The 21,162-nt window shown below is 48.0% G+C and overlaps 1 protein-coding gene across 1 annotated transcript in view; it reads left to right on the top strand.

Annotated features, from left to right (window-relative positions):
• Positions 1-21,162, top strand: part of ft (cadherin-related tumor suppressor fat) — a 552,840-nt gene that overhangs the window by 514,747 nt on the left and 16,931 nt on the right. The window contains exons 10-11 of the mRNA XM_069307072.1: positions 11,781-11,871; positions 16,105-21,001. Of these exons, the coding sequence (XP_069163173.1) occupies positions 11,781-11,871; positions 16,105-21,001 (4,988 nt within the window). The remainder of the gene's footprint in view (positions 1-11,780; positions 11,872-16,104; positions 21,002-21,162) is intronic.

The raw sequence follows: 21,162 nt of genomic DNA, 5'->3' as shown, positions 1-21,162 counted from the left end.
TAGTGCTCTAGAGTCCTCATTAGTACTCTAGTGTGCTCTAGAGTCCTTATTAGTGCTCTAGTGTCCTCATTAGTGCTCTAGAGTCCTCATTAGTACTCTAGTGTGCTCTAGAATCCTCATTAGTACTCTAGTGTGCTCTAGAGTCCGCATTAGTGCTCTAGAGTCCTCATTAGTGCTCTAGTGTGCTCTAGTGTCTTCATTAGTACTCTTGAGTCCTCATTAGTGATCCAATGTGCTCTAGAGTCCTCATTAGTGCTCTAGTGTGCTCTAGAGTCCTCATTAGTGCTCCAGTGTGCTCTAGAGTCCTCATTAGTGCTCCAGTGTGCTCTAGAGTCCTCATTAGTGCTCCAGTGTGCTCTAGAGTCCTCATTAGTGCTCCAGTGTGCTCTAGAGTCCTCATTAGTGCTCTAGTGTGCTCTAGAGTCCTCATTAGTGCTACAGTGTGCTCTAGAGCCCTCATTAGTGCTCCAGTGTGCTCTAGAGTCCTCATTAGTGCTCCAATGTGCTCTAGAGTCCTCATTAGTGCTCCAGTGTGCTCTAGAGTCCTCATTAGTGCTCCAGTGTGCTCTAGAGTCCTCATTAGTGCTCTAGTGTGCTCTAGAGTCCTCATTAGTGCTCCAGTGTGCTCTAGAGTCCTCATTAGTGCTCCAATGTGCTCTAGAGTCCTCATTAGTGCTCCAGTGTGCTCTAGAGTCCTCATTAGTGCTCCAGTGTGCTCTAGAGTCCTCATTAGTGCTCTAGTGTGCTCTAGAGTCCTCATTAGTGCTACAGTGTGCTCTAGAGTCCTCATTAGTGCTCCAGTGTGCTCTAGAGTCCTCATTAGTGCTCCAGTGTGCTCTAGAGTCCTCATTAGTGCTCTAGTGTGCTCTAGAGTCCTCATTAGTGCTACAGTGTGCTCTAGAGTCCTCATTAGTGTTCTAGTAAGCTCTAGAGTCCTCATTAGTGCTCCAGTGTGCTCTAGAGTCCTCATTAGTGCTCTAGAGTCCTCATTAGTGCTCTAGAGTCCTCTCTTAGTGCTCTAGAGTCTTCATTAGTGCTCTTAGAGTCCTCATTAGTGCTCTAGAGTCCTCATTAGTGCTCTAGAGTCCTCATTAGTGCTCAGGAGTCCTCATTAGTGTTCTAGAGTCCTCATTAGTGCTCTAGAGTCCTTATTAGTGCTTCAGTGTGCTCTAGAGTCCTCATTAGTGCTACAGTGTTCTCTAGAGTCCTCATTAGTGCTGTGTTCTCTAGAGTCCTCATTAGTGCTCTAGAGTCCTCATTAGTGCTCTACAGTCCTCTCTTAGTGCTCTAGAGTCCTCTCTTAGTGCTCTAGAGTCTTCATTAGTGCTCTTAGAGTCCTCATTAGTGTTCTAGAGTCCTCATTAGTGCTCTAGAGTCCTCTCTTAGTGCTCTAGAGTCCTCATTAGTGCTCTAGAGTCCTCATTAGTGCTCTAGAGTCCTCATTAGTACTCTAGTGTGCTCTAGAGTCCTTATTAGTGCTCTAGTGTCCTCATTAGTGCTCTAGAGTCCTCATTAGTACTCTAGTGTGCTCTAGAGTCCTTATTAGTGCTCTAGTGTCCTCATTAGTGCTCTAGAGTCCTCATTAGTACTCTAATGTGCTCTAGAGTCCTCATTAGTACTCTAGTGTGCTCTAGAGTCCTCATTAGTGCTCTAGAGTCCTCATTAGTGCTCTAGTGTGCTCTAGTGTCTTCATTAGAACTCTTGAGCCCTCATTAGTGATCCAATGTGCTCTAGAGTCCTCATTAGTGCTCTAGTGTGCTCTAGAGTCCTCATTAGTGCTCCAGTGTGCTCTAGAGTCCTCATTAGTGCTCCAGTGTGCTCTAGAGTCCTCATTAGTGCTCCAGTGTGCTCTAGAGTCCTCATTAGTGCTCCAGTGTGCTCTAGAGTCCTCATTAGTGCTCCAGTGTGCTCTAGAGTCCTCATTAGTGATCCAATGTGCTCTAGAGTCCTCATTAGTGCTCCAGTGTGCTCTAGAGTCCTCATTAGTGCTACAGTGTGCTCTAGAGTCCTCATTAGTGTTACAGTGTGCTCAAGAGTCCTCATTAGTGCTCCAGTGTGCTCTAGAGTCCTCATTAGTGCTCTAGAGTCCTCATTAGTACTCTAGTGTGCTCTAGAGTTCTCATTAGTGCTCCAGTGTGCTCTAGAGTCCTCATTAGTGCTCCAGTGTGCTCTAGAGTCCTTATTAGTGCTCTAGAGTCCTCATTAGTGCTCTAGAGTCCTCATTAGTACTCTAGTGTGCTCTAGAGTCCTTATTAGTGCTCTAGTGTCCTCATTAGTGCTCTAGAGTCCTCATTAGTACTCTAGTGTGCTCTAGAATCCTCATTAGTACTCTAGTGTGCTCTAGAGTCCGCATTAGTGCTCTAGAGTCCTCATTAGTGCTCTAGTGTGCTCTAGTGTCTTCATTAGTACTCTTGAGTCCTCATTAGTGATCCAATGTGCTCTAGAGTCCTCATTAGTGCTCTAGTGTGCTCTAGAGTCCTCATTAGTGCTCCAGTGTGCTCTAGAGTCCTCATTAGTGCTCCAGTGTGCTCTAGAGTCCTCATTAGTGCTCCAGTGTGCTCTAGAGTCCTCATTAGTGCTCCAGTGTGCTCTAGAGTCCTCATTAGTGCTCTAGTGTGCTCTAGAGTCCTCATTAGTGCTACAGTGTGCTCTAGAGTCCTCATTAGTGCTCCAGTGTGCTCTAGAGTCCTCATTAGTGCTCCAATGTGCTCTAGAGTCCTCATTAGTGCTCTAGTGTGCTCTAGAGTCCTCATTAGTGCTCCAGTGTGCTCTAGAGTCCTCATTAGTGCTCCAGTGTGCTCTAGAGTCCTCATTAGTGCTCCAGTGTGCTCTAGAGTCCTCATTAGTGCTCTAGTGTGCTCTAGAGTCCTCATTTGTGCTCCAGTGTGCTCTAGAGTCCTCATTAGTGCTCCAATGTGCTCTAGAGTCCTCATTAGTGCTCCAGTGTGCTCTAGAGTCCTCATTAGTGCTCCAGTGTGCTCTAGAGTCCTCATTAGTGCTCTAGTGTGCTCTAGAGTCCTCATTAGTGCTACAGTGTGCTCTAGAGTCCTCATTAGTGCTCCAGTGTGCTCTAGAGTCCTCATTAGTGCTCCAGTGTGCTCTAGAGTCCTCATTAGTGCTCTAGTGTGCTCTAGAGTCCTCATTAGTGCTACAGTGTGCTCTAGAGTCCTCATTAGTGTTCTAGTGTGCTCTAGAGTCCTCATTAGTGCTCCAGTGTGCTCTAGAGTCCTCATTAGTGCTCTAGAGTCCTCATTAGTGCTCTAGAGTCCTCTCTTAGTGCTCTAGAGTCTTCATTAGTGCTCTTAGAGTCCTCATTAGTGCTGTAGAGTTCTCATTAGTGCTCTAGAGTCCTCATTAGTGCTCTAGAGTCCTCATTAGTGTTCTAGAGTCCTCATTATTGCTCTAGAGTCCTTATTAGTGCTCCAGTGTGCTCTAGAGTCCTCATTAGTGCTACAGTGTTCTCTAGAGTCCTCATTAGTGCTCCTGTGTTCTCTAGAGTCCTCATTAGTGCTCTAGAGTCCTCATTAGTGCTCTAGAGTCCTCTCTTAGTGCTCTAGAGTCCTCTCTTAGTGCTCTAGAGTCTTCATTAGTGCTCTTAGAGTCCTCATTAGTGTTCTAGAGTCCTCATTAGTGCTCTAGAGTCCTCTCTTAGTGCTCTAGAGTCCTCATTAGTGCTCTAGAGTCCTCTCTTAGTGCTCTAGAGTCTTCATTAGTGCTCTTAGAGTCCTCATTAGTGTTCTAGAGTCCTCATTAGTGCTCTAGAGTCCTCATTAGTGCTCTAGAGTCCTCTCTTAGTGCTTTAGAGTCTTCATTAGTGCTCTTAGAGTCCTCATTAGTGTTCTAGAGTCCTCATTAGTGCTCTAGAGTCCTCATTAGTGCTCTAGAGTCCTCTCTTAGTGCTGTAGAGTCTTCATTAGTGCTCCTAGAGTCCTCATTAGTGTTCTAGAGTCCTCATTAGTGCTCTAGAGTCCTTATTAGTGCTCCAGTGTGCTCTAGAGTCCTCATTAGTGCTCCATTGTGCTCTAGAATCCTCATTAGTGCTCCAGTGTTCTCTAGAGTCCTCATTAGTGCTCCAGTGTTCTCTAGAGTCCTCATTAGTGCTCTAGAGTTCTCATTAGTGCTCTAGAGTCCTCTCTTAGTGCTCTAGAGTCTTCATTAGTGCTCTTAGAGTCCTCATTAGTGCTCTAGAGTCCTCATTAGTGCTCTAGAGTCCTCATTAGTGCTCTAGAGTCCTCATTAGTGTTCTAGAGTCCTCATTAGTGCTCTAGAGTCCTCATTAGTGCTCTAGAGTCCTCATTAGTGTTCTAGAGTCCTCATTAGTGCTCTAGAGTCCTTATTAGTGCTCTTGAGTCCTCATTAGTGCTCTAGAGTTCTCATTAGTGCTCTAGAGTCCTCATTAGTGCTCTAGAGTCCTCATTAGTGTTCTAGAGTCCTCATTAGTGCTCTAGAGTCCTTATTAGTGCTCTAGAGTCCTCATTAGTGCTCTAGAGTCCTCATTAGTGCTCTAGAGTCCTTATTAGTGCTCTAGAGTCCTCATTAGTGCTCTAGAGTCCTCATTAGTGCTCTAGAGTCCTCATTAGTGCTCTAGAGTCCTCATTAGTGCTCTAGAGTCCCCATTAGTGCTCTAGAGTCCTCATTAGTGGTCTAGAGTCCTCATTAGTGCTCTAGAGTCCTCATTAGTGCTCTAGGGTCCCCATTAGTGCTCTAGAGTCCTCATTAGTGCTCTAGAGTCCTCATTAGTGCTCTAGAGTCCTCATTAGTGCTCTAGAGTCCTCATTAGTGCTCTAGAGTCCTTATTAGTGCTCTAGAGTCCTCATTAGTGCTCTAGAGTCCTCATTAGTGCTCTAGAGTCCTCATTAGTGCTCTAGAGTCCTCATTAGTGCTCTAGAGTCCCCATTAGTGCTCTAGAGTCCTCATTAGTGCTCTAGAGTCCTTATTAGTGCTCTAGAGTCCTCATTAGTGCTCTAGAGTCCCCATTAGTGCTCTAAAGTCCTCATTAGTGCTCTAGAGTCCTCATTAGTGCTCTAGAGTCCCCATTAGTGCTATAGAGTCCTCATTAGTGCTCTAGAGTCCTCATTAGTGCTCTAGAGTCCTCATTAGTGCTCTAAAGTCCTCATTAGTGCTCTAGAGTCCTCATTAGTGCTCTAGAGTCCCCATTAGTGCTATAGAGTCCTCATTAGTGCTCTAGAGTCCCCATTAGTGCTCTAGAGTCCCCATTAGTGCTATAGAGTCCTCATTAGTGCTCTAGAGTCCTCATTAGTGCTCTAGAGTCCTCATTAGTGCTCTAGAGTCCCCATTAGTGCTATAGAGTCCTCATTAGTGCTACAGTGTCGTCCTATTTAAGGGTGTTCCGTGAGGACATTTTAGGTCACCGTCAGTACTCACCGTCAGTACTCACCGTCAGTACTCACCGTCAGTACTCACCGTCAGTACTCGCCGTCAGTACTCACCGTCAGTACTCGCCGTCAGTACTCACCGTCAGTACTCACCGTCAGTACTCACCGTCAGTACTCGCCGTCAGTACTCACCGTCAGTACTCACCGTCAGTACTCGCCGTCAGTACTCACCGTCAGTACTCACCGTCAGTACTCACCGTCAGTACTCGCCGTCAGTACTCACCGTCAGTACTCGCCGTCAGTACTCACCGTCAGTACTCACCGTCAGTACTCACCGTCAGTACTCACCGTCAGTACTCACCGTCAGTACTCACCGTCAGTACTCGCCGTCAGTACTCACCGTCAGTACTCGCCGTCAGTACTCACCGTCAGTACTCGCCGTCAGTACTCACCGTCAGTACTCGCCGTCAGTACTCACCGTCAGTACTCACCGCCAGTACTCACCGTCAGTACTCACCGCCAGTACTCACCGTCAGTACTCGCCGTCAGTACTCACCGTCAGTACTCACCGCCAGTACTCACCGTCAGTACTCACCGCCAGTACTCACCGCCAGTACTCACCGTCAATACTCACCGCCAGTACTCACCGTCAGTACTCGCTGCCAGTACTCACCGCCAGTACTCACCGTCAGTACTCACCGCCAGTACTCACCGTCAGTACTCACCGCCAGTACTCACCGCCAGTACTCACCGTCAGTACTCGCTGCCTCACGGGAGATGAATGTGTGTAAAACATGAAGAAATTTACACGTGATGAATAACGTGAACATATTTAATCATTAAGGATTTATGAAGCAGGATTTACCTTGAGAACTTCTCAGATTAACCACCACATTATATATATATATATATATATATATATATATATATATATATATATATATATATATATATATATATATATATATATATATTTATATATGCAATTGACGATCACAAAACACTGATCATTTTATGCGGAAAATCCACAGAGAAATATGAAATGAGGTGACAACGTTCACCTCATTTCATATTTCTCTGTGGATTTTCCGCATATATATATATATATATATATATATATATATATATATATATATATATATATATATATATATATATATATATATATATATATATATATATATATATATATATATATATATACACTTGCCTTAACCCACTCGAGCACGATAGGACTAAAGCCTACCAACACAAAACTACTGAATTCACTGGGAGATTGTTGAGGCTCGGTGCCCAACCAGGATTATATGGTGGGCACGCCTACCCTCTGGCCAGCACGTAATGGTGTATACATCAGAATGGCAGTTCAAGTCACCCCCATTGCCGCCAAGAGTGGCGTCGGCCTAACTGTAAAATCCTGGTTAGGCTCCGGGCCTCCAGGAAATCCTAGTCAGTTCAGTAGAGTTGCAGGTCGGTCGGCTTCCACCCGATATCAGTAGTTGTAATGCGTTTGTGTATTAAATATTATATAAAGTTAGCAATATATACCCTGCAGGATAAAATGATATTCACCCATAACAATGCGACGTAAATAGACCATAAGGTTAGGATTCTATTGTCTATCAAGAAATTAGGATTAAACATTAGCATTCTCATGTTTAATCAAGAGATTTACATGCAGGCGATGAGTCACAATAACGTGGCTGAAGTATGTTGACCAGACCACACACTAGAAATTGAAGGGACGACGACGTTTCGGTCCGTCCTGGACCACTCTCAAGTCGATTCTCAAGTCGAAACGTCGTCGTCCCTTCAATTTCTAGTGTGTGGTCTGGTCAACAAGAGATTTACATCATCTGAGTGAGTTAATTCTCCTAGAATTAGTGTAATCAGTTATTAAAACATAACTCATAATTATTTTATTAGGAGTAGTGAGTAATATCATTTAAATAAAGTTCAGGATTATATATATTAATCTTGATAATTGGAAGAAGATGTTGTTGGGGTTAATGATGCTTAATTGGTCAGATCTAGTGTGTGTATATATATACACCGTTGTCCAGTCTGGCTACGGTGTATTTCTTGATAATGTATCGAATACATGAAAGCTCTCAGATAATAGCTTATCTTTACATGTGGTTACTCGTGACGGACTGTGTTCACACACACACACACACACACACACACACACACACACACACACACACACACACACACACACACACACACACACACACACACACACACACACACTTACACTCACCCACACACACACACACACACACACACACACACACACACACACACACATACACACACACACACACACACACACACACACACACACACATTGACAGTTGAGAGGCGGGACCAAAGAGTCAGAGCTCAACCTCCGCAAGCACAACTAGGTAACATGGGTTCAGGGATGGCAAGTCCTGCCTCACAGGATTAATTGAATTCTACGACCAGGCAACAAAAATCAGGCAAGAAACAGAGGGATGGGCAGACTGCATATTTTTGGATTGCCAGAAAACCTTTGATACAGTACCACACAAGAGGCTAGTGAAAAAGCTGGAGATGCAGGCAGGAGTGAAAGGGAAGGTACTCCAATGGATAAAGGAGTACCTAAGCAACATAAGACAGCGGGTCACTGTGAGGGGTGAGGTCTCAGATTGGCGAGACGTTACAAGTGGGGTCCCGCAGGGGTCAGTCCTTGGACTTATACTGTTTCTGATATATGTAAATGATCTCCCAGAGGGTATAGAATCGTTCCTCTCATTGTTTGCTGATGATGCAAAAATTATGAGGAGGATTGAAACAGAGGATGATAGTAGGAGGCTACAAGATGACCTAGGCAGACTGAATGAATGGTCCCACAAATGGCTACTAAAGTTCAACCCGAGTAAATGCAAGGTAATGCAACTAGGCGGTGGTAGCAGGAGGCCAGACACAGGATACAGAATAGGAGATGAAGTACTTCATTAAACGGACAGAGAGAAAGATCTAGGAGTTGATATCACACCAAACCTGTCTCCTGAAGCCCACATAAAAAGAATAACGTCTGCGGCATATGCGAGGCTGGCTAACATCAGAACAGCCTTCAGGAACCTGTGTAATGAATCATTCAGAATCTTGTACACCACATATGTAAGACCAATCCTGGAGTATGCGGCCCCAGCATGGAGCCCGTACCTTGTCAAGCACAAGGCGAAGCTTGAAAAAGTTCAGAGATATGCCACTAGACTAGTCCCAGAACTAAGAGGCATGAATTACGAAAAAAGGCTGCGTGAAATGTACCTCACGACACTGGAAGACAGAAGAGCAAGGGGAGACATGATCACTACCTACAAAATTCTCAGAGGAATTAACAGAGCAGATGCACAAAATAGAGAACAGCCTTGATAACCTAGCAAACCCAGTTCCAGATATTATCTTCCTTGGAGACTTCAATCTACCCAGTTTAAGATGGAGAATGGCAAACAAAAATATCATTGCCGGGAACCAAGCTGGAAATAATCAATCGCAGTTTAGAGAACTTTTGAGCTTCTGTGACAAATTCTCGCTCAATCAACAGATTACAGAACCAACTAGGAACGAAAACACACTAGACTTGTTATTCACAAACAATGATGAACTAATCAGGGATATCACAATCTCAGATACTTCATACTCAGACCATAAGCTCATTGAAGTGCGAACTAGCATAAATAACGGTAGTAGGTCTAAGAGACCCAACAAGCGAGAAGGAATATTCAATCAATTCAATTTCAACAATAAGAGGATTGACTGGGAAAAAAATAAATGTAGACCTTGCAACCATTCAATGGGAGACGGTCTTAAGCGACAAAACTCCCACACAGGGAATAGCTCAACTGACAGCTGAAGCTTACAAGGTCTGCTTGAAGCACGTGTCTGTGAGGAGGGGCAGAAAGAGGACCACTCTAGAAAGAGAACGCAGACGACTGTACAGAGAAGGAAAAAATAACGGAAATGCTTTAGCAGACACGACTATCTCAAGAAAGGAAAATAAACCTAAGCAGAGAGATCGAAGAAATAGAACAAACGTTGAAGCGATCATATGAGTCTGAGGAAATGGTATTGGACCAGAAAGCTATACAAGAGATAAAGAAAAATCTGAAATATTTTTTCACATACTCAAAATCAAAATCCAAAACCTCGACCAGTATTGGACCGTTAATTACAAATGAAGGTACGTACACAGAGATTAAAGACAAAGAGATTAGTGAAATTCTAAGAAGCCAGTATGAGGCTATGTTTAGCACACCAATAAACAACATGAAAGTTGATGACCCAGACAGCTTCTTTATGAATGACATTCAAGCTGCAGATAATATAACGGATATTACCACAAACTCGGAAGACTTTGAAAGAGAAATTGACAACATGCCCATGCACTCAGCTCCTGGGCCGGACTCATGGAATTCAATATTCATAAAGAATGTAAAGTACCAGTAGCGAGAGCACTCAGCGTAATATGGAGAAAGAGCCTGGATACAGGGGAGATACCAGCAGCACTTAAATCTGCAGATATAGCTCCGTCGCACAAGGGGGGGGGGGAGTAAAGCCTTGGCAAAAAATTATAGACCAGTTGTACTAACATCACACGTAACAAAAATTTTAAAAGAGTGATTAAGAATCAAATTTCTAGTTTTCTGGAAAATAATGAACTACACAACCCAGGACAACATGATTTAGAGCGGGAAGATCCTGTCTGTCACAGTTACTCAACCACTATGACAAAATCACAGAAGCTCTAGAAGAAAAGCAAAATGCAGATGTAGTATACACAGACTTTGCAAAGGCATACGACAAAGGTGATCATGGAGTGATAGCTCACAAAATGAGGTTAATGGGAATAACTGGTAAAGTAGGACGCTGGATACTTAACTTCCTGTCGAACAGAACATGAAGAGTAACAGTCAAATAAAATCGTGCCCAAGAGCAGTTAAAAGCTCTGTTCCTCAAGGTACAGTCCTTGCACCACTGCTTTTCCTTATTCTCATATCAGATATAGACAAAAATACACGTCATTGCTTCGTGTCATCCTTTGCAGATGATACGAAAATCAGCATGAAAATTACCTCTGCGGAAGACATTGAAAAACTACAAGCAGATATCAACAGTGTTTCCGATTGGGCAGCAGAAAATTACATAATGTTTAACAGCGAGAAATTCCAGGTACTCAGGTACGGTAAAAATGAGGACCTTAAACATAATACAGGGTAAAAAACGCAATCAAATGTACCCATAGTAGGAAAGCAGCATGTAAAGGATTTGGGAATAATGATGTCTGACGACCTAACGTTTAGGGAGCATAACCAAGCAAATATTGCGTCAGCCAGAAAAATGATAGGATGGATTACGAGAACTTTCAAATCTAGGGATCCCATCACAATGCTTGTACTCTTCAAGTCACTTGTGTTGTCCCGTCTTGAGTACTGCTCAGTACTTACTTCCCCCTTTAGAGCAGGAGAGATTGCTGAAATAGAGGGAATACAGAGAACATATACGGCACGCATAGACGCGATAAAGCACCAAAATTATTGGGATCGTCTCAAAGCTCTCCAAATGTACTCTCTAGAAAGGAGACGAGAGAGATACCAAATAATATACACTTGGAAAATACTGGAGGGCCAGGTCCCTAATCTACACAGTAAAATAACAACGTGCTGGAGTGAACGATATGGAAGAAAATGCAGAATAGAACCAGTGAAGAGCAGAGGTGCCATAGGCACAATCAGAGAACACTGTATAAACATCAGCGGTCCGCGGTTGTTCAACGTCCTCCCAGCGAGTATAAGAAATATTGCCGGAACAACCGTGGACATCTCCAAAAGAAATCTAGACTGATTTCTAAAAAGCGTGCCGGACCAACCGGGCTGTGGTGGGTGTATGGGCCTGCGGGCCGCTCCAAGCAACAGCCTGGTGGACCAAACTCTCACAAGTCAAGCCTGGCCTCGGGCCGGGCTCGGGGAGTAGAAGAACTTCCGAAACCGTCGCAGGTATGCCCCAGGTTGGATCCCGCCTTTCTAGCCGCCGGTTGTTTAAAGCAATGACCCCTATCCTTCTCTATCATGCCTAGTTTTAAAGCTATGAATAATGTTTGCTTCCACAACCTGTTCCTTAAGTTCATTCCATTTTCCCACTACTCTCACGCTAAAAGAAAACTTCCTAACATCTCTGTGACTCATCTGAGATTCCAGCTTCCACCAACTCAAGATATCTCAAGATAACGTCTCTTTGTGTTATTATTCCGTGTTAACATTTCGTCTTTGTCCACTCCGGCAATCTCCCTAAGTATTTTGTATGCCGCAATCATATCTCCCCGCTCCTTAATTTTCACTAACGGTCTTAGGTTCAGTTGATTTAGTCGTGTGTGTATATATGCTGTGTTATGGGTATTGTATCTATGATTATTTGCAGGTGACGGTGACGGTCAGAGACGAGAACGACAACGCTCCCACCTTCTCCCAGAGCCTCTACGTCATCCACGTGCCGGACCCCGTGGTGCCAGGTGGGGCCCTCTCTCACTCCTGGCACTCTCTCACTCCTGGCACTCTCTCACTCCTGGCACTCTCTCACTCCTGGCACTCTCTCACTCCTGGCACTCTCTCACTCCTGGCACTCTCTCACTCCTGGCACTCTCTCACTCCTGGCCCTCTCTCACTCCTGGCACTCTTTAACTCCTGGCCCTCTCTCTCTCCTGGCACTCTCTCACTCCTGGCACTCTCTCTCTCTCCTGGCACTCTTTAACTCCTGGCACTCTCTCACTCCTGGCACTCTCTCACTCCTGGCCCTCTCTCACTCCTGGCACTCTCTCCCTCCTGACCCTCTCTCACTCCTGGCACTCTCTCCCTCCTGGCCCTCTCTCCCCCCTGGCCCTCTCTCTCTCCTGGCCCTCTCTCACTCCTGGCACTCTCTCACTCCTGGCACTCTTTAACTCCTGGCCCTCTCTCCTGGCACTCTCTCACTCCTGGCACTCTCTCTCTCTCCTGGCACTCTTTAACTCCTGGCACTCTCTCACTCCTGGCACTCTCTCACTCCTGGCCCTCTCTCTCTCCTGGCCCTCTCTCCCTCCTGGCACTCTCTCTCTCCTGGCCCTCTCTCACTCCTGGCACTCTTTAACTCCTGGCCCTCTCTCTCTCTCCTGGCACTCTCTCACTCCTGGCACTCTCTCACTCCTGGCACTCTTTAACTCCTGGCACTCTCTCACTCCTGGCACTCTCTCACTCCTGGCCCTCTCTCACTCCTGGCACTCTCTCCCTCCTGGCCCTCTCTCACTCCTGGCACTCTCTCCCTCCTGGCCCTCTCTCCCTCCTGGCCCTCTCTCTCTCCTGGCCCTCTCTCACTCCTGGCACTCTCTCACTCCTGGCACTCTTTAACTCCTGGCCCTCTCTCTCTCCTGGCACTCTCTCACTCCTGGCACTCTCTCACTCCTGGCACTCTTTAACTCCTGGCACTCTCTCACTCCTGGCACTCTCTCACTCCTGGCCCTCTCTCACTCCTGGCACTCTCTCCCTCCTGGCCCTCTCTCACTCCTGGCACTCTCTCCCTCCTGGCCCTCTCTCCCTCCTGGCCCTCTCTCACTCCTGGCACTCTCTCACTCCTGGCCCTCTCTCACTCCTGGCCCTCTCTCTCTCCTGGCCCTCTCTCACTCCTGGCCTTCTCTCTCTCCTGGCCCTCTCTCTCTCTCCTGGCCCTCTCTCACTCCTGGCCCTCTCTCTCTCCTGGCCCTCTCTCCCTCCTGGCCCTCTCTCTCTCCTGGCACTCTCTCACTCCTGGCACTCTCTCACTCCTGGCACTCTCTCACTCCTGGCACTCTCTCTCTCCTGGCACTCTCTCACTCCTGGCACTCTCTCACTCCTGGCACTCTCTCTCTCCTGGCCCTCTCTCACTCCTGGCCCTCTCTCCCTCCTGGCCCTCTCTCTCTCCTGGCACTCTCTCACTCCTGGCACTCTCTCACTCCTGGCACTCTTTCACTCCTGGCACTCTCTCCTGGCCCTCTCTCTCTCTCCTGGCACTCTTTAACTCCTGGCCCTCTCTCTCTCCTGGCCCTCTCTCTCTCCTGGCCCTCTCTCTCTCCTGGCCCTCTCTCACTCCTGGCACTCTCTCACTCCTGGCACTCTCTCTCTCCTGGCCCTCTCTCACTCCTGGCCCTCTCTCTCTCCTGGCCCTCTCTCACTCCTGGCCCTCTCTCTCTCTTGGCCCTCTCTCCCTCCTGACCCTCTCTCTCTCCTGGCACTCTCTCACTCCTGGCACTCTCATTCCTGGCCCTCTCTCACTCTTGGCACTCTCTCACTCCTGGCACTCTCTCACTCCTGACCCTCTCTCCCTCCTGGCCCTCTCTCACTCCTGGCCCTCTCTCCCTCCTGGCCCTCTCTCACTCCTGGCCCTCTCTCACTCCTGGCCCTCTCTCTCTCCTGGCCCTCTCTCCCTCCTGACCCTCTCTCACTCCTGGCCCTCTCTCACTCCTGGCCCTCTCTCACTCCTGGCACTCTCTTACTCTTGGCACTCTCTCATTCCTGGCCCTCTCTCACTCCTGGCCCTCTCTCACTCCTGGCCCTCTCTCACTCCTGGCACTCTCTTACTCTTGGCACTCTCTCATTCCTGGCCCTCTCTCACTCCTGGCCCTCTCTCACTCTTGGCACTCTCTCATTCCTGGCCCTCTCTCACTCCTGGCCCTCTCTCCCTCCTGGCCCTCTCTCACTCCTGGCCCTCTCTCACTCCTAACCCTCTCTCACTCTTGGCACACTCTCACTCCTGGCCCTCTCTCATTCCTGGCCCTCTCTCACTCCTGGCCCTCTCTCACTCCTGGCCCTCTCTCACTCCTGGCCCTCTCTCACTCCTGGCCCTCTCTCACTCCTGGCCCTCTCTCATCCCTGGCCCTCTCTCACTCCTGGCCCTCTCTCACTCCTGGCCCTCTCTCCTGGCCCTCTCTCACTCCTGGCCCTCTCTCACTCCTAGCCCTCGCTCACTCCTGGCACTCTCTCACTCCTGGCCCTCTCTCACTCCTGGCCCTCTCTCACTCCTGGCACTCTCTAACTCCTGGCCCTCTCTCACTCCTGGCACTATCTCACTCCTGGCTCTCTCTCACTCCTGGCCCTCTCTCACTCCTGGCCCTCTCTCACACACTAGCCTCTCACACACTAGCCTCTCTCGCACACTAGCCTCTCTCACACACTAGCCACTCTCACACACTAGCCTCTCACGCACACTAGCCTCTCTCACACACTAGCCTCTCTCACACACTAGCCTCTCTCACACACTAGCTTCTCACACACTAGCCTCTCACACTCTAGCCTCTCTCACACACTAGCCTCTCACACACTAGCCTCTCTCACACAGTAGCCTCTCACACACTAGCCTCTCACACACTAGCCTCTCTCACACACTAGCCTCTCTCACACACTAGCTTCTCACACACTAGCCTCTCTCACACACTAGCCTCTCACACACTAGCCTCTCTCACACTAGCCTCTCTCACACACTAGTCACTCTCACACACTAGCCTCTCTCACACACTAGCCTCTCACACACTAGCCTCTCTCACACACTAGCCTCTCACACACTAGCCTCTCTCACACACTTGCCTCTCACACACTAGCCTCTCACACACTAGCCTCTCTCACACACTAGCCTCTCACACACTAGCCTCTCTCACACACTAGCCTCTTTCACACTAGCCTCTCTCACACTAGCCTTCCACACACTAGCCTCTCTCACACTAGCCTTTCTCACACACTAGCCTCTCTCACACTAGCCTCTCTCACACTAGCCTCCCACACACTAGCCTCTCACACACTAGCCTCTCTCACACACTAGCCTCTCTCACACTAGCCTCTCACACACTAGCCTCTCTCACACTAGCCTCTCTCACACTAGCCTCCCACACACACTAGCCTCTCACACACACTAGCCTCTCACACACTAGCCTCTCTCACACACTAGCCTCTCTCACACACTAGCACACTAGCCTCTCTCACACACTAGCACACTAGCCTCTCTCACACACTAGCACACTAGCCTCTCTCACACACTAGCCTCTCTCACACATTAGCCTCTCTCACACACTAGCCTCTCTCACACACTAGCCTCTCACACTCTAGCCTCTCTCACACACTAGCCTCTCACACACTAGCCTCTCTCACACACTAGCCTCTTTCACACACTAGCCTCTCTCACACACTAGCCTCTCACGCACACTAGCCTCTCTCACACACTAGCCTCTCACACACACTAGCCTCTCTCACACACTAGCCTCTCTCACACACTAGCCTCTCACACACACTAGCCTCTCTCACACACTAGCCTCTCTCACACACACTAGCCTCTCACACACACTAGCCTCTCTCACACGCTAGCAACTCACACACACTAGCCTCTCTCACACGCTAGCAACTCACACACACTAGCCTCTCTCACACGCTAGCAACTCACACACACTAGCCTCTCTCACACACTAGCCACTCTCACACACTAGCCTCTCACACACTAGCCACTCTCTCTTTACTCGAGTTTTAGCTTGAGTTTAACAATACAAATTAGGTGTAATATTTTCCCCATTACTTTACTGGCAATAAGCCTTACTCTTGCTGGTTATCTGCAATAAATCCACAGTAATGAAAACATCATGAAATACAACGGTGCTCAGCAGGCTCTGCTGTGCGTTGAACACTTGCTCACGTATATGTTATAAAGCAACGCTTTTAACGTTAAGTAATGCAAATTATTTTATGCCACTTTACAGGGAATTTTGTGTTTGGGGGCGAAGCCCGCGACCCTGACGAAGGCGTCAACGGCCGGGTCACCTACTACCTCTCCGGCAACGATGCTGACAAGTTCTACATGAACCAGGAAACAGGAGTCATCAAGGCTTCGACGCCCCTCGCCGGGGAAGGGGAGTACCAGCTGGAGGTCCTGGCCACAGACTCCGGAGAGACTCCTCTCTCCACCATCGCCAAGCTCCAAGTCCACCTCCGGCCTAACAACCTCTTCCCTGTCTTTGAGCCTCTCGAGAAAACCTTCAGCTTCAGCGAGGCTGCGAGGGGAGACCTAGTCACTAGCCTCACAGCCACGTCTCCCAAGGCCGGGCCCACAGGAAATGTACGCTTTAGCATCGCAGGTGGCAACGTGGGGCAGGCTTTTGTAGTGGACGAAAAGACCGGGGAACTTCGGATCTCTCAGTATGGTCTGGACTATGAGACCGCACCTCGCTACGAGGTGTGGGTCGCGGCGCAGGACTCCGACGACCCTCCGTTAACCTCCGTCATCCAACTCGTGGTTAATGTCACGGATTTCAACGATAATGCTCCCGTATTCTCCCAGGCTATATACAACGCCAGCATACTAGAGGCACAGTATCCACCTCAGTTAGTGGCAACCGTCAGCGCCACTGACCGAGACTCTGGAACTAATGCACAGGTTATATATCAGCTCCGGCGAGACTCGCCAGCTGCAGAAGCCTTCACTCTGGATGCTGAAACTGGGCAGATCTATACCAAGATCCAGCTGGACCGCGAGCAAGTAGAGGTGTACACTCTAACAGTGGAAGCAGTGGATAAGGGCACACCGGCGCAGACTGGAACAGCGATGGTCGTAGTTACAGTTCAGGACAAAAATGATAATCCACCACGTTTCACAAGACTGTTTAGTGTGAATGTCACAGAGAATGCTGAAGTGGGGACGTTCGTTATTCAAGTAACATCTAGCGATCGAGATATCGGGGAAAATGCTAATGCCACCTACAGTTTCACTGAAAATCCTGGCGGCAAATTCCATATTGATTCTGTGAGTGGGAATGTGACTGTGGCAAGAGCCATCGATCGTGAGTTAAACGACGAATACCTCCTGAAGGTGTCGGCTGTTGATGGGTCGTGGCGAGCCGAGACCCCGCTCACAATCACCGTTCAGGACGAAAACGACAACGCCCCAGAGTTCGAGCAGAGTTACTATGTCTTTAATTTTCCAGAGCTACAACGTAGTGTTGCCTTCGTTGGTCAGGTAACAGCCACAGACAGAGACAAACAGGGGCCCAACAGTGTTATAACATATTCACTCAAATTTCCATCGGATTTCTTTAGTGTTGATCCAGCAAGTGGTGAAATCTTATCGAAGCAGGCGCTCCAGTACAAGCACACACTGAAGGGTCCTTCCCCTGAGAACACATACAACCTGGCAGTGGTAGCCACGGACAATGGCAAGCCTCCAATGTCATCAGAGAGCTCAGTGGTGATCAACGTTGTCGACGCCAATAATAACCCGCCCAGGTTCTCACAAGACCGCTATTTCACACCAGTCCCAGAGAGCTCTACTATAGGCCAGTCAATTATCCAATTAAAAGCCATTGATGATCGAGACTTTGGCATTAATGCAGAAATTGAATATCAGAAGGTGGGAGGGAATGGAACAGAGTACTTTGTACTGGAGCAGAAGACTGGCTGGATCACAGTAGCTCGACAGTTGACGGGACGAATTGATACACAGTTTGTATTGCTAGTCCGGGCCCTGGACCGCGGAGTCCCTCCATTACAGGACGAAGTGCTGGTGACCCTGGTGGTCACTGGGGAGAACAAACATGCCCCTGAGTTCACAGCCCTCAGCTACCAGGTCATAGTGCCTGAGAATGAGCCCTTGGGGTCGGATATTGGAACCCTCATTGCTAAGGATAGCGACAAAGGACCGAATGGATTTGTTCGATATTCAATCACGAGTGGTAATGAGGCTGGTAAATTTGCCATTAACGAGAGAACTGGAGATGTGACCATCATGCATCCTCTAGATTACGATGCTGTTCAAGAGTATAGGCTGAACATCACTGCCCATGACTTGGCATTCATACCCCTTCAATCCACAGCAATCCTCACCGTCATCCTTATTGACATCAATGACAATCCACCCAGATTCAGTGAACAGCAGTATGATGCTTACATTGCAGAAAATGCCAATGCTGGGACGACAGTGTTTAAATTAAATGCAACGGATATAGATTCAGCGCGTAATGCCGTCATCCAGTACAGTCTGGTGGGGGGTGATGGCAAGGAGTTCTTCGCTGTGGATCCAGACACAGGTGTGGTGACCTCTAAGAGAGTGTTTGATTATGAAGAGAAAAGTCGCTATGTTTTGAACATTAGAGGTGCCAACAACCCTGACTCTTCACAGTGGGGCTCAACAACTGTTGTGGTTCATGTAACAGGACGCAACGAGTTCTTCCCTCGCTTCATCCAGTCAGTCTTTCAGTTTACTGTGTCAGAATCTGCACAGATTGGCACTTCTGTGGGTGCCATCCAAGCCACAGATGAGGACAAGGGAGAAGATGGTATGGTGTACTACCTGCTTGTTGGTGCTAGCAACGATCGAGGGTTCTTGATCCAGCCCACAACTGGGGTCATAACTGTGGCCCGAAGCCTTGACCGGGAAAGTCAGAACAGAGTCGTGTTAACAGTTATGGCTAAGAATGTGGGTAGCATCCGTGGCAACGACACAGATGAAGCACAGATAACCATCTCCATTCAAGACGGTAACGATCCTCCGGTGTTCTCTCAACCATTATATGAAACGAGATTATCTGAAGGTGCTCTTGTGGGCACCGTAGTCCTGACAGTGGCTGCCGTGGACTCTGATGTTCAGCCTCAGAACAATCAGTTCACGTACTCAATCATTGGAGGCAACTTGGGTCAGGTGTTCAAGGTAGACCCACAGAGTGGTGTCATAGAGACCACGGCTCAGTTAGACCGTGAAACAATTCAGGTATACAACTTAACAGTCGGTGCAATTGATAATGGTACTCCACCTCAGACTGGCACCACCCTCGTCCGGGTTATACTGGATGACGTTAATGACAATGGCCCACAGTTTGACCCTCCGGATATAGTTGGTTATGTGGCTGAAAACGAGCCGGCAATGACATCTGTGATGACCCTCAGTGCCACTGACCCCGATCTGGCACCCAACACACAGCCTTTCATCTACTACATCGCTGGAGGCGAGCATCGTGAGTTCTTCACGGTCGACCAGGCTACAGGAGAGGTCAAGACCACACGCAGTATTGATCGGGAGACAACTCCTGAGTTGACCTTCCGCATCGAGGTAGAAGATAGCGGCAAGCCAAAGATGAAATCAGAATACCCTGTGTCGATCATCGTCTTGGATAAGAACGACTCTCCTTCAACGCCTAGAACAGTGACGGTGAAGGTGCAAACATTCCAGGGAGTCTTCCCAGGAGGTAAGGTGGCTGATGTCCACCCCAATGATGCAGATACAGCTGGTCAATACTCATGCCAGATCCTCACTCAAGATGCTGCCATCTTTTCCATTCCCAATGCGTGCAATCTACACGCCGCTAGAGTCCCTCGAGACCGGACCTACACTCTCAGCGTCTCTGGAAACGATGGCAAACACCCAGACGTTACCTCAAAAGTCACCCTCGAGTTTGAATCTTTTGATAATGCCACCTTGGACAACAGTCTTACTCTGCGACTGCTCAACGTCACAGCAGAGAGGTTTCTTCGCCTGTATTACAAGCCTTTTATAGATACTTTGTTACCTATTTTTGCAGGTGGCCAAGTACGCATATATTCCATGCTTGACGTAGACTCTCACACTGATCTTACTCTAACAGTAGCTGGATCAGGTATAAATTCTTTCCTCCGTCCAGCTGAGGTAACTCGTAAGCTTGCAGCTGAGGAGCCAAGCCTTACCCAATCTCTTCAGGGCCTGCAGCTCATTGTAGACTACAATCCTTGCAGCGATATGCCATGTAAGAATGGTGGAGAATGCTCACACGGCATCCATGCATATGGCGACACTGAAATTACTGACTCTCCCAGTTTCATTTTTACCTCACCTCTTATCCGTCATGATGTGTCATGCAGATGTCACCAGGGCTTCACGGGGCCAAAGTGTGAGCTGCGTCAGGACCCCTGTTCACCCAACCCATGCCAGTTTGGTGGCACCTGTGCCAGGAAGGGATTCCACTTTATGTGCACTTGCCCTCCCACTCGACAAGGGCCACAATGTGAATTCGACAAAACTAATGCGTGTGATGACAACCCGTGTCGCAACGGTGGGTCCTGTCAGACTACACTTGAAGGAGGATTCTTCTGTCTGTGTCGACCTGGCTACCGTGGAAACCAGTGTGAGCTGGCAAGCGAGTCTTGTCGTCCTAATCCTTGTCTCAATGGTGGCACCTGCGTCTCCCTCAAACCCGGCTATCGTTGCTCATGTAAGATCAACTTCTATGGGACTCACTGTGAGAAATCCACATTTAGTTTCAGTGAGCTCTCGTACATGACCTTCCCGACCTTAGATTCCACCACTAACGATATTTCCATCATCTTTTCCACCAACAAACCAGACGCACTTCTCGTTTACAATTACGGCTTGCAGACAGGTGGTCGCTCAGACTTCGTAGCCATAGAACTAAAAGGCGGGCAGCCTCGCTTCAGCTTCGGTGGTGCGCGGACGGCCATCTCCAGGATTCAGGTGGGACATGACGTGGCCGACGGGAAATGGTATAAGCTGACAGCAACGCGAAATGGTCGCGTCATCTCCCTGAGCGTGGCCACGTGCACCCATAATGGCGAGACCTGCGGAGAGTGTCACCCTGGGGACTCCTCCTGTTACAATGACGACACCGGACCCACCGGGTGAGGAGACATTTGCTCTTTATTTACCAAACAAATCTAAAATTGTGTAAATTATAAGCAAAAATTGATTGTTCTTCAATAATATACTCATCATGGAGTTTGTATCATATTGTTATTTAGTTACGAGTATAAAAAATATTTATATATATATTATGTTTTTG

Source organism: Procambarus clarkii, chromosome 59 (assembly GCF_040958095.1).
Source record: "Procambarus clarkii isolate CNS0578487 chromosome 59, FALCON_Pclarkii_2.0, whole genome shotgun sequence".
NCBI classification, from domain to species: domain Eukaryota; kingdom Metazoa; phylum Arthropoda; class Malacostraca; order Decapoda; family Cambaridae; genus Procambarus; species Procambarus clarkii.
This window is presented reverse-complemented; position numbering and strand designations above follow the sequence as displayed.